The sequence below is a fragment of the Rhinoderma darwinii genome, chromosome 4, assembly GCF_050947455.1.
Source record: "Rhinoderma darwinii isolate aRhiDar2 chromosome 4, aRhiDar2.hap1, whole genome shotgun sequence".
Lineage (NCBI taxonomy): Eukaryota > Metazoa > Chordata > Amphibia > Anura > Rhinodermatidae > Rhinoderma > Rhinoderma darwinii.
In genome coordinates this window covers 358,957,844-358,971,898 of record NC_134690.1, presented here as the reverse complement: position 1 = coordinate 358,971,898, position 14,055 = coordinate 358,957,844, and the positions used below count along the sequence as shown (strand labels likewise).

Sequence of the window (14,055 nt, the reverse complement as noted above, 5' to 3'; positions counted from 1 at the left end):
CAGATTTATGCTACTCTATCTTAGGGCAGCATAAAGTAGTTAGACTGTTTTCGTCTCTTACTTTTAAATGATCAGTCATATTTCTAAAATTCAGTTCCCATATTTGTGAACTGCGGCTAGCCCTGCCCTCTCGCCAATGATTGACAGCTTTCTCCCTATATTGTGCAAAAGGAAAAAGCACTTTTTATGTAGTCCTCGATTTTTCAGGAGCTATGGCTAGCTGTGCTCACCTGCTACTGATAGCTTTCTTCCTGTGCACAGTATTGGGAAAACAAGCTGTCAGAGCGAGTGTGGGGCTGGTCACCTCATGAATACGGACTGCAGGAGATAAAAATAATTTTATAAAAACTACTGATATTTGGAAAGTAATAGTGAAGGAAATGCTTATTACTTTATGCTGCCCTCTGCAATCCAGGTCTTTAAGATTCTTGACTTTCAAGCAAGACCTGGATCGCAGCCATAGCTACAATCTAGGATGTCTTAGAGCACGTTGATCTGGGAGCTGCATATATGTGCAAATGGCGTAATTTAGAGAAAGTGAATTCTTTTTGGTGTGCGGGTACAAAACTCCAGCCAGTGTATAAACAAAGACCAGGGGTTTATTTTTTACGGTTTTGTTTTTTGCTAAATGATGCCATTTGCAAGTAAAATTAGTTTTATAATGCCCAGATACCCCGGTTTAACAGATCGTTTCACTGTGTAATAACATTTTTTAATAGGTTTTTAAATCTACATACTGCGTTGAACACCCTTTTATAAAGCTGTACAAGAGAAATAAGCAAAGGATTTATTGGCTGTTTAGACAGGTAAATTCAGAATTCTACCAGTTATTAGTTCCCATGGAGCAGAAAGCCGTTTGGGAGCTCCGTTGATTGTGGGGGTGCTTTCAGATGGCTGTAATAATTCTCTGGACTGGCGCCATATATTTACTGGGTCAGATTACATCAGGGAAACAATTCACGAAGTTTATAGTTGGGAATGGTGTCCTTGCTTTGCCCTGACACAATCCAACCTTGCTCCCACTGTCTGTGGATTTCTGCACAATGTATAGATGGTTGTTTTCCAGTATATGTACTGGTGAGATTTAAAAAAAAAAAAAAATATCTACCTGCCATTTTGTCAGCATTTTCAAGTTATTACAATGACAATTTGCAGAGAAGTTGTTTGAGATGAAAAGCAATATGGCTGCACTTTTGCAACAGTGGCCACCACCAAACTGATGACTAACAGTAAAAACAGTCAATTTGTTAGGGCTTAGTCGCACGAACGGATATGAAATCGGCCGTGATTTGCATCCGTGCTTGACATGATTTCACAGATCCCTTATAGACTTGAGTCTTTTGAGAGATCTGTAAAAACGGGCAAAAACAGGACATGTCCTAATTTTTCCTTGGCCGTTCACGTGGTCCGTTGAAAGAAAAAAAACACAAAAAAAAAAAACACCGGCCGTGTGAATAGCCCCATAGAAATATGGTGATTTTGATTCAGGATCCACCTGTAATCGATCACACCTAAGTTATGAACTTGGATGTGATCAATAGCCGCTCAATCCTGCGTACCTGCTGACCTGACGGATACAGAGCAAGATACAGCTACTCTGTATACAAAGCAGCTGTATCTCAAGGTTTATTGTTTTTATAAAATGTATTTAGGAAGTAGCACACTGGCAATTTTATTGGGGAAAAAAAACAAAACACTTTCAAAAGCTGTACATAGCCTTTAAAGTGTTATTACAGAAAGTGATAGAATATCTCTAGGATATTCCATCACTATATTATCTGTGAGGGAATTCACTGCCAGAACCCCCATCGAACAGAGAATGTAGAGGCAGCATCACTAACCTTTGCTGGTTTTCCCTGCACAGCCGGTAGCCAAGAGGGAAAAATTTTGTATAGGCCTTAGCACCCTTTCAATCCCAGGTTTGGAGGGGGTTCCCAGCATTCAGACCCCCATCAACCAAAAATTGATCTCATATCCTCACGATATGCCTTAAATTTCTTTATTGGGCACGACCTTTTAAATAGACAAAGCTAGTTGTGTGTGTGTGTCCAATCGCCCTCAATCGACATTCTAAAAGAAGTACAAGAATTATTATATTATGATTGGCTTTAACCTGCCTGAGGATAAACAGATCATTTTGACTCTTCAAGACTCGGTGCCAGTAAACTTCTCTGACCTACTTATGTGAGGTTAAATATTTCCTCACCCATTCCATGTAGTATTTATGGATCCCTTGAAAAGCCAAAGAATAATTAGTTTCACACTGCTCCAATCTGTAAGAATGCAGTGATGATAAAAAAAAAATATTTTGGTTGTCAATTGTGGGGCCGTCCACCACTTGTCATAAGTCTACAGTATATGTCCACAGGCTCTTTGTAATCAGCAGTAGTTAAGCTGCCATCTGCTATGGTCATTTTTCTTAACTGTTTAAGCCATGCTCGTTAACGGTGTTGCTCTCAAAACGTCTCCATGTTTCCCAATGGAAAAGACTCCAGGTATTGCATTGTGTGTGTGTGTGCTGTCATACCACAAAATTACCACAGCTTGAGCACTAGATGTACTTCAGTTTTACTTCCCTTCTATTGCATGAAAGAAGATCTACTTAAACGGGAACCTGTCACATTGAAAATGCAATCCAATCTGCGGGTAGCAGGTTATAGAGCAGGGGGAGCTGAGCAAGTTGATGTGTTTTTTTTTGAGCAAAAGATTCAGTATAACTTGTAACTTATTTATTTTAACCTACTCATTCTGGGCTTATGTCAGTGATTAGGACCGCGCACTAGACTCCTATCTCTGTATTCCAGTCATACAGGGAAGACTGTCAATCACTGCAGGACCACAAACTGGACTCCTAAACCCAGAATGAGTAGAAGTTGAAATGAATAAATTACAAATTATACTGAATGTTTTGCTACAAAATTGAATATGCTTAGTGTGAATACCCATCAACTATCCACAGAGTTGTTATAAAGTTCTGATTTCTGGGGGTTCCACCACTGGGACCCCCTCCCCCATCTCATTGCACGGTCTAGAGGTTTTATTCGTTTTTTAAATATTTGTATTTTTGTTTTTTTTAATATATATATCTATAAGTTGTTTACATAAAAATACCTGAAAGGTAAATGTGTTCTGCACTCCTTTTGACAGTATAAAAGTTCTTCTGAAAGTTAGTGTTTCACATACTGTGGGTGGTTTGGGTAGTTATCTGCGGGATACCTTGTTGAGCTCATCATTTCACACCAGTGAAGTCTGTTGCCAGTGGCAGAATTATTATGTAAAATAAGTAGGAGACTCATGCAACTGTAGAATTTGAGCAAAAAAATTTATTTTTTCTCCTTCCCTCAATATATATATTTTTTTGCATTTTACTTTTATTGTAGTTGCCTATCTGGCTACAGAGTTTTTAATTGAAGCTTCCTGGTGTGTCGAATAGTCAATAGTTTACATTAAGAACTCTAATTGCATGGAAACTTATGGGCCTGTAGCTGACTTATGTTATAGTTAAACTGTCTTTGGTGTTCGAATGAATGAGTTGAATGAATGCGTTTTGTGAGTGATTAAAAAATTCTTGTAGCCATCATCTGCTTACATGATTTTGTTCTCCAATTTTAGTACTATGGACTGCAAATATTGGAAACTGTGATCAAAACACGATGGAAAATTCTTCCTCGAAATCAATGTGAAGGTAATTGCTTATTTTAAACTGAAATGTTTGTATTTGGTACAATTATTGTGGCTGTGGAAAATAATTTATATTACATTCTTTTCCGAGGATTGATGGAATTGCTTAATAGCTATCGCTGCTCAAGTCGACCCAAGTGTCTTACAGTTCAGCTCTAAATTATATTAAATTTTCGTTCTTGCTCTCCCTTTCCAGGAATAAAGAAATATGTAGTTGGACTGATAATAAAGACCTCTTCAGATGCGACATGCGTTGAGGCAAGTAACTTGCTTTGAAAAAGAAATTATGGAGCAAATGAACCCCTTGAAGTCAAAGCCATTTTTTTATTTTTATTTTTTTCCATTTTTCACAAAACCACCCCATTTTTCTAATTGCTTAAATGCTATTGCCCGCAGCGTTTAAGTGGTTAAATGGCCAGGATCCACTTGATCGCTGTTAGTGCTGGTTGTCAGCTGTAATAAACAGCTGACACCTACACGTGAGCCCACTCCATACTTCTCTCCCTGCACCATTACGTACTGGCACGTCATGGTGCATCAAGGGGTTTATGGGTGTTAGGAGAACCATAATAATTTTATGTTTTTCTTATAGAAAGAGAATGTGTACATTGGAAAATTGAACATGATACTTGTTCAGGTAAGAGGTGCTAAAGTGTATATAATACGTGACTAAGTGGTGAACGGGAGACTTTAAGAGATGTTCCCCTTGTTGATCAATGAATCTAATTGAGTTGCTACTGTATCCATTTCAGATACTGAAACAGGAATGGCCGAAACATTGGCCCACATTCATCAGTGATATTGTAGGAGCCAGTAAAACCAGCGAGAGCCTCTGTCAGAACAATATGGTAATTTTGAAACTTTTGAGTGAAGAAGTTTTTGACTTTTCCAGTGGACAAATAACTCAAGTGAAGGCCAAACACTTAAAAGACAGGTAAATGTTTACTTCAAAGATGACTACAGGTTTATTGCAACTCATAAATAGTCTCCTAGAAATGAATGAATTGTTACATTTGTAAACTCAATGTGGTTTTATTTTTTGTATAGATGTGTGTTATGGTAAAAATATATGAAGGGACTGTGCATAATAAGGCTCTGTTAAAGGGGTATTCCCATCAACGAGGCAGCTGCAGCTTCCAGGCAGGAGGCACTAGGGAGAGGTGGCCAGGATTACAGAAACGGCCATGCTACACTGTTCTCGTATCTCCTATGGAAGTGAAAAGGACTTACGGAAAGGAAGTAGCAAAGTGAGCTTGGCTGTTTCTGTAATCCTGGCCACCTCTCCACTGAGACTCTGCCTGAATGCAGGGGCCTCATTAGTTTGGTATTGGGTGAGAGCATCCTTGTTCTTGAGATAGATGAGGGTCTCAGAGCTGGGAGCATCTATCAGATATTTATGGCATATCCCATAAATGTCTAAGATGGGAAAACCCCTTTAACATCTGCTTTTCTGGCTTCCGCATATAATGGAAGCTATAATGCTCTGCTGGATCTTCCGTAAAATGGATAGGAGTATCACCCGACACCCCATTGATTTACTATAGGGTCCAACACAAATGTCACAGGGCCTAACTGCTATATCTGAATATCGTGTTTAATGATCTGTATCCGCTCTGAATAAATATTACACCTATGTTGACCTACAAATATCAAACTACAAAATCCAAACTCTACCACTATTGGGAGAATTTTTTTTTTTAAAAGTAAAAGGTCATACTTACTGATACAAGGGCAGGTTAAAGTACCAGATCCCAGCAGGATACAGACAAGCCACAATGCTACATGGAGGGAGGTTGTACAGATGCAAAATACTGATGAACAGCCAACCACTCTTAGGGTATGTTCACACGAGGGCGTCCGTTACGGCTGAAATTACGGGGATGTTTCAGCCTGAAAACATCCCCATAATTTCAGCCGTAACGGCATGTGCAGGCGCTTGAACGCCGCGTCCATTACGGACGTAATTGGCGCTGCTATTCATTGGAGTCAATGAGTAACGGCTCCAATTACGGCCAAAGAAGTGACAGGTCACGTCTTTGACGCGGGCATCTATTTACGCGCCGTCGTTTGACAGCGGCGCGTAAATGTACGCCTCGTGTGAACAGACAACGTCTGCCCATTGCTTTCAATGGGCAGATGTTTGTCAGCGCTATTGAGGCGCTATTTTCGGACGTAATTCGGGGCAAAAACGCCCGAATTACGTCCGTAAATAGGCCGTGTGAACATACCCTTACACCTACTTTTCATGAGGTGGGTGGCTGCTTCGTACTATTACACACAGATAAGGCTTATATAAGGGTGCCAGTCATACTGTTACGTGTAGTGCACATGCCGGTTTCCAGCCTATTAAACATGCCATACTATTAGAGAAGATGGGCTGCCCAGCACTTTCTAGGTGTACCACACTAGTGACACCCCAGTCTCCTCAAGCATTAAAAGAGCTGTCTGCATCCTATAAAAATATACATGATAAACATGAGGTATTAGTTGATATTTTGGCTAATACACAAACTAGCAACCTGCGTTGTCTTGAGTCCCTACGCTTAAACAAATGACAGAAAAAAATCAATACTTAGGCCTTATTCACACGGACGTGTCCGTTTTGCACACGCAAAAAAACACGGTGTTTTGGATGCGCAAAAGGTCTGTGTCATCAGCATATGGTGCGCTGCTGCGTGATTTTCGCGCAGCCGGCATCCTGATGACACTCTGGTTTTCTGTTTACAAACAGAAAAGCACGTGGTGCTTTCCCATTTTCATTCATGCATTTTACAGCTGTTGCGCGAATCACGCGCTGCACCCGGAAGTGCTTCCGTGTGCCGAGCGCGATTTCCACGCACCCACTGACTTCAATGGGTGCGTGCAGCGCGAAACACGGCCAATTCTAGGACATGTCGTGCGTTTCACGCAGTGGACATACGCTGCGTGAAATTCACTGACAGTTTGAACTGCCCCATTGAGTAACATAAGTCCGTGCGACGCGCGTGAAAATGACGCGCGTAGCACGGACGTATTATACGTTCGTGTGAATAAGCCCTGACTGATACAGGGGCAGGTTCAAGCACCAATGCTACATGGAGTGAGGTTGTTTAACTACTACTATTGGGGTGTGTTTTAAATTATGTAAATGCGCAGAGGACTTGAATTGTAACACAGATGTGCATTTAAAGAAATCTACCAAAAAAAACAAACCATGAGGGCACGTGTATACTAAAATGTGAAAAACATTTTTGGGGAAATCTTCTATGCTGAGACACAATTCTTTAGTCACACACTCAAAGCCCAAGGCTGCACTACTGAGCGATTCTGACAACATTTCCTGGTCTGATTTCTGTCATGTGCAGTGTTGTCATGAAGACCTTGTGTGAATCCAAATGACCAAATCCATCGAAACACACACAACTGGCGCTATTCAAGCCAGGTAGGAAGTAGATTATATTTTTTTTTGTTTTGTTTTTTTTTAAGCCACACAACATTTTCATGGCAACACTCCACCTGATGGACTTCACAACATGAAGGTTTTTTTTAAATCTTTCAGTTGTGCAGAATTGGGCTTTAGGTTATAACTTTATCTCAGTACAGAAAAATCTTATTTTGTACTTAGAATTTCTTGTGGTAAATCCCATTCAATAATCCGCTGCAGGCCTAATCTAGCCAATAAAGAGGCCCTCTGATCCAAAAACATTGTACATCCATCTATAGTCTACGCATATGCAGACCATTTAAAGATGCCAAGCTATAGAGAACAATGTTAAGCCTAAGCTAAACTCTTTGGCTATTTGTTTTAAAGGTATTTTCCCATAAGAAGTTTTATTTCATATTGATTGGATATACCATAACTGTCTGGGGACAACTGGGACTCCCACTAATCCCACAAACAGAAGTTAAAATAGTTTTCCCATGAAGGACATTTATGGGACATCTCTAGAACAGGGTCCCCTAAAGCCCGTTCTAGCTTTTTGTGCTCATGCTGACTCCTGGGCCGCTTTCTGATTACATGGTCGGGAGTTACGGAAACTCTAACTCCCATAGAACTGAATAGTAACGGAAACAGCGTAGCTCGCGTGCTACACTGCTTCCTTAACTACGTTTATGACACATCCCGTGGATATGTCATAAATGTCCCTCATGGGAAGATTCCTTTAAGCGCCGCCATTTGGGTGACTATGACATACATATACTAGTATAGAAAACCTGTTACACGGGTTTGCTAGCAAAAGGAATGCACTGGTCTGTTAATATATATAAATGCTCCACATAGCTGCCCCCACACCGTATAATGCCCCCCATATCCACTCCTCCCACAGTATAATGCCTCCCATATCAGCCCCCACAGTATAATGCCCCCCATAGCTGCCCCCCTCCCTCCCATACACCGTATAATGCGCACCCCCCTCCCTCCCTCCCATACACAGTATAATGCGCACCCCCCTCCCTCCCGCCCATACAGTATAATGCGAGCGCCGCCCCCCCTCCCTCCCTCCCATACACAGTATAATGCCCCCATATGTACGGACCAAATAGAAAAATAACATATACTCTCCTATCCCCGTTCCCCCGCCGGGTGGAGGATCCTTTGCCGCCTCTGCACTGTGCTCAGTGTGCTGTGAGCGGCTTGCCGAAGGCAGGTGAGATGGAGTGACATCACCGCGCCTGTCTGCACCGAGTCACTCACATCGCACATCTCCCTAACCGGCGGTTAGGCTGTGAGCTTCGGACACCAAGTCCTTCTCGGTTATATAATAGATTGCTACTCTCTATTTCAGTAAAAGGTAAAATTCCGTGCAATTGTACTTCATTAGAACATCACTTTCTTTCTGAAAAACTGCCCTGATTGATAACTTGTCCAGAGGTTTTTATAAATGAGCCGTAATTTTAGATGAGTTTTTTTTTTTTGTTTTTTGTTTTTTTTTTTTGCTTGTTGGTTGCTTTTCACAACTTTTGTAATATACCTTGTGACTTTTTTTTTTTTTCTCCTTTAGTATGTGCAATGAATTTTCAAAGATATTTCAACTGTGCCAGTTTGTTATGGTAAGTTTATATGTTCATCACTGTGTATGTGTATAACGAACCCTGTGTTTTTCATACTTGTATATTTTCATGGTGTTTCATCCTCACCTGTTTGTTAAATTAGGAGCAACCCCGAACTTAAATCTAACAACGAAGGCCCCATCCCATGCACCGGAACGTATTTTTGCGGCCGCAATTCACCTGCAAATATGCGGGTGAATTGCGGCCCCATTCATTTGTATGGGCCCATGCACATGAGCGTGGTTTCCACAGTCTATGCATGGCCCAGGAGCCTGGACTGCAAAAAGAATGGGCAGGTCTTATTACAGCCGTGATTTGTAGGCCAGGCTCATAGAAATTAGATCACGCTGCCATGTGTACAGCCCAAGATTTGCGGGCGGCCCACGGGTGACTCTGCGGACGTCCGACCCGAAAATCACGGCCCGTGCATGAGGCCTTACACCTTTTTATAATAGTGGTCCCCTGAGTAGACATGCTGACAGATTAAACCCTAAAATATCTTCTCCACTGATATTTGGACTACACATTTTAGCAAAAATCTTCCTTAATAGAAGGAATATTTACAAAGTTATTTGCAAAATAAATAAATTCTATATAGTAGAATGATATTTTGAGCCATCCATGTCATATGGTTCTAGGACTCATGTACCGGTGCTCCTGGTGTTCTTATAGCAGATCTTTCAATCAATCTTATGTCATTGGTGGGCAAGTTGTCAAAATACTATAACAGACTTTGGGAGAAAAATCCATGCTGCCATAATGTTTGACTATATTATACTTAAAGCTATATTTTTTTTTTAATAAAAGTTTCATTTTTATTTTTTACCTAAAGGAAAACTCACAAAATGCTCCACTTGTTCACGCAACCTTGGAAACACTTCTGCGATTTCTTAACTGGATACCACTCGGTTACATATTTGAGACCAAGTTGATTAGCACATTAATATATAAGGTACTTGGATATATGTTATGTTAAAATAGCGGGGGCTTGTGTAAGCTCCATGTTGAAGAAATCGGCTAACATTATTTTTTTTATTTTTTTTTGTAGTTTCTAAATGTTCCAATGTTCAGAAATGTATCTTTAAAGTGTCTAACTGAAATAGCTGGTGTTAGTGTCAGCCAATATGAAGAACAATTTGTGACTCTCTTCACACTGACGATGATGCAACTTAAACAGGTAAGATATATTTATTTTGTTAGTGTTTTGTTTTTTGTTTTTTTTCTCCAATTCAAAAACCTAAATAAAATGTATACACATTCTAGTTTTTCAGAGAGCTCATGGATTTTACAATTTTATTTATTTCCCCTCAATTAGATGTTGCCATTAAATACAAATATCCGTCTTGCTTATTCCAATGGAAAAGATGATGAGCAGAATTTCATTCAGAATCTCAGCTTGTTCCTGTGTACTTTCCTTAAAGAGCATGGACAACTCATAGAAAAGAGGCTCAACTTGAGGGAAACGCTGATGGAGGTTGGTTTACATTGCCCATGGGAATATTTAGCGTCACATGACATTTCCTTCATGAAGTACAACGTTGTTAATCAAAAGCCCACTTGCATTACACAATCATTGTTTTGGCGATTGTCTTGTATGTTTCGTTATTTTTATTAAAAAAAAATTTCTGACCATATTCAGGCTCTTCATTACATGTTATTGGTGTCTGAAGTAGAAGAAACTGAAATCTTCAAAATATGTCTCGAATATTGGAACCATCTCGCTGCTGAATTGTACAGGGAGAGTCCGTTTTCAACTTCAACGTCACCATTACTTTCTGGCAGTCAACATTTTGATGTCCCGCCAAGAAGACAGCTGTATTTGCCAGTTTTGTCAAAGGTATACGCCAATCAAAAAATGCTATGCTCAATACGCGGTAATTTTTTTGCTAAACTACATTAAATCTACATCTTCAGCTGCTTGCATAGTCATTGTGACGAAAGTTTCTGAAATGGCGATCATTTTTTATTCTTAGGTGCGTTTGCTAATGGTCAGTCGAATGGCTAAACCAGAGGAAGTTCTTGTCGTAGAAAATGATCAGGGGGAAGTGGTTCGAGAATTTATGAAGGACACCGATTCTATCAACTTGTATAAGAACATGAGAGAAACCTTAGGTAACTTTTTTTTTTTTTTTTCACCTGCTCGAGCCATTTATGAATTATATTTTCCTTTTACACTGGAGAATTCGTATGTATCGTTTTAATTTTGCAGTGGTGATTGAGTAGCTATAAGGCTAGGTTCACACACACATATTAGTTGTAGAATTTCGATTTGTCTCTGCATTGAATTCCCCAAAGTATTGTAACCTCCGTTGCAAACCACGGGTTCTACTGAACGAGTTGATGTGCTGTCCTGACCTTAATGAGAATTTGTTTTTTCTTTTCAGTGTACCTTACACATTTGGATTACGCAGATACTGAAAGAATTATGACTGAGAAACTGCACAATCAAGTTAATGGATCAGAATGGTCCTGGAAAAATCTGAATACCTTGTGTTGGGCCATTGGTTCAATTAGTGGAGCCATGCATGAAGAGGATGAGAAGCGGTTTCTTGTTACAGTTATAAAAGTGTGTTTGTTTTAGTAGCAGTCCGATATCTGATTTGCCCCAACATTTTCTGATGTCATTAGTTTAGGTCCGTACTACAATATGTTCCCTAAATTTTTTTTTACATTTTTTTTGTCGTAGGATCTTCTTGGTCTCTGTGAGCAGAAGCGTGGGAAAGACAATAAAGCCATAATTGCATCTAATATAATGTATATTGTTGGCCAGTATCCCAGATTTTTAAGAGCCCATTGGAAATTTCTGAAGACCGTTGTGAACAAGCTTTTTGAATTTATGCATGGTATGTGATGGGTTTTTTTTTATTTCATTTTTTTTGTGGACTTTTTGCAGTTTCTGAAATGTATGTACTAATTGGGTACAATATTTTTTTTCAGAGACCCATGATGGTGTGCAGGATATGGCATGTGATACTTTTATTAAGATAGCTCAAAAATGTCGTAGGCATTTTGTTCAAGTGCAAGTTGGGGAAGTGATGCCTTTCATAGATGAAATTTTAAATAATATTAATACTATAATATGTGACCTTCAACCACAACAGGTAAGCTTTTTCTTTTTAACATTTTTGGGTTTATTCTTGTTAGATTTTAATCCATAGTGGCATTTCAATGTATGCTTTCAATGTGTGTGGTGTATGTTGTGTAGGGTCAAATTTTATCGGTTGTACCAGTTTTTTGTTAAGCCAAAACGAGTTGATACTTTAAAGAGTTTATTTTCCTACTGTGCATGGTATTTAGTGTTGTCAAAGTAAAGTGAAGGGGATAACGCTGCAATACCATGGACAGCCGAAAGCCAAGTAATATGTGCAAGTACGAACCTGGCTAAACCCGATTTAAACAAAGAGGCTGCAACGATTGCTTGAGTGCCAGAGCAGTTGAAACAGCTGATTGGCGGGGGTGCTGAGTCGGACCCCCAGCTATATAATAATAATGGCCTATCTTAAGGTTCACTGCTGGTTAGTATTAGCGCGTCTTATCTATTCGCTATCATTGGGACGTCTATAAGACTCTTTAAAAGCACTATTTTAATGGGTGCACTAGCCATAGGGGTGGCAACAGGCAAGGGTGTGTTTTGTGCCAAATGGTGCATTCTTACTCCCTTACCAAGCGGTCAACTTACTGGCTGACCATCTGTTTTGCATGCAAGGTTTCAGTGTGCTAGTGAGATGATCCCTCTTAGACAATCGGTAAGGTGTGTTGAAAGGTTCTCTTTAGACCAGAGTTACAGACAGACTTTTTGTAGTGAGATTTTCCCATTTTAATTGAGCTACAACTGCAGTCCATTGGAATACATTGAGTTGCATGCAAGTCAGTGAACTACAGCTGTCTCTCGATAGGTAGATTTTCAAATTTTAACTACCAAAGTTTAGGTGTACCCTATTATTAGGCTCTAAGATGTTTAATGTATAGTTACTAATTGAATGCTTTTTGAAAAATAAAATTTTCAGGTTCACACATTTTATGAAGCAGTTGGATACATGATCGGAGCTCAGACAGATCAACCTGTACAAGAACATTTGATAGAGAAATATATGTTGCTTCCAAATCAAGTGTGGGATAGTATTATTCAACAAGCCACTAAGGTAGGTAATGCAACTGTTACATTTTCATTTAAAGAGGCTCTGTCACCAGATTATAAGTGCCCTGTCTCCTACATAATGTGATCGGCGCTGTAATGTAGATAACAATGGTTTTTATTTTGAAAAAAACGTTTTTGACCAAGTTATAAACAATTTTAGATTTATGCTAATGACTTTCTTAATAGACAACCGGGTGTGTTTTTACTTTTTACCAACTGGGCGTTGTACAGAGGAGTCTATGACGCTGACCAATCAGTGACCGATCAGCGTCACACACTTCTCATTGTTCCAGCCCAGCTTCTTTCACTGCACAATCACACTGAAACAATGAGATGTGTATGACGCTGATTTGGTCACTGATTGGTCAGCGTCATACACTTCTCTGTACAACGCCCAATTGGTAAAGTAAAAACACGCCCAGTTGTCTTAACAGTCATTTGCATAAATCTAATTGTTTATAACTTGGTGTGTTTTGGGGGGGGGGCTTTAGTACTTTTGCTCCGTTATAGAAAAGTCAGTTTGGTCTCTTCAATCTGAGCCATAACTTTTTTTTTTTCTCCCCCGCAGATATAGCCATATGATGGGTTGTTTGCATGGTGTTTTAGTTTGTGGTACCATTTTCGAGTACATATAATATTGATTTGTTTTTATTAAAAATTAGATTTGGTGTTGATGCAAAAAAAAATGCAAGCCCACCAGCATGTGTGGTGTTTTCCTTTTTTTTTTTTAAGGGGTAGGTGGGCCTTTATTTCCTCGCCTGCCAAAGTAACCCAGCGCTGGCTCCAATATATCGAATATGAATAGATCAGTCACGATGCGCGAACTAGCCACCCACTCGTGACTTGTATATCAGTCACTTGTAAAGCGGTTAAAGAGGATCTGTCACTAGTTTATTAATTCCCTATCTCCTAACTAGGCGCTATTACACTGATAGTGTTTTTTATTTTATTTTTTCAAGGCGGTTTTCAAAAACTTATTTGCAAAGTTTTATGTGCATTTTTCTAAATATGCTAATTTGGCTAAACTTGCCAAATGGGAGGTGACTTTCTTTTCACTTTTGGCGGTGTAATGTCTAATGTATGACGCTGTCCTCTTTAAATTCAAGGGTTTAATGCTTAACATGTAACCGCATTTTTTTATGCCGGTTTTTGGCGTTTTTTTTTTTACATTTGTACATACTTTATTTCCAATTTGTTTTTAATGT

At 39.5% G+C, this 14,055-nt stretch overlaps 1 protein-coding gene across 1 annotated transcript in view; it reads left to right on the top strand.

Moving 5' to 3' along the window:
• XPO1 (exportin 1) overlaps positions 1-14,055 on the top strand; it is an 85,704-nt gene that overhangs the window by 55,509 nt on the left and 16,140 nt on the right. The window contains exons 4-17 of the mRNA XM_075863009.1: positions 3,613-3,685; positions 3,878-3,939; positions 4,274-4,318; positions 4,434-4,615; positions 8,664-8,712; positions 9,545-9,664; positions 9,761-9,889; positions 10,028-10,186; positions 10,352-10,549; positions 10,686-10,824; positions 11,097-11,278; positions 11,399-11,555; positions 11,650-11,813; positions 12,720-12,854. Coding sequence (XP_075719124.1) covers positions 3,613-3,685; positions 3,878-3,939; positions 4,274-4,318; positions 4,434-4,615; positions 8,664-8,712; positions 9,545-9,664; positions 9,761-9,889; positions 10,028-10,186; positions 10,352-10,549; positions 10,686-10,824; positions 11,097-11,278; positions 11,399-11,555; positions 11,650-11,813; positions 12,720-12,854 — 1,794 coding nt within the window. The remainder of the gene's footprint in view (positions 1-3,612; positions 3,686-3,877; positions 3,940-4,273; positions 4,319-4,433; positions 4,616-8,663; positions 8,713-9,544; positions 9,665-9,760; positions 9,890-10,027; positions 10,187-10,351; positions 10,550-10,685; positions 10,825-11,096; positions 11,279-11,398; positions 11,556-11,649; positions 11,814-12,719; positions 12,855-14,055) is intronic.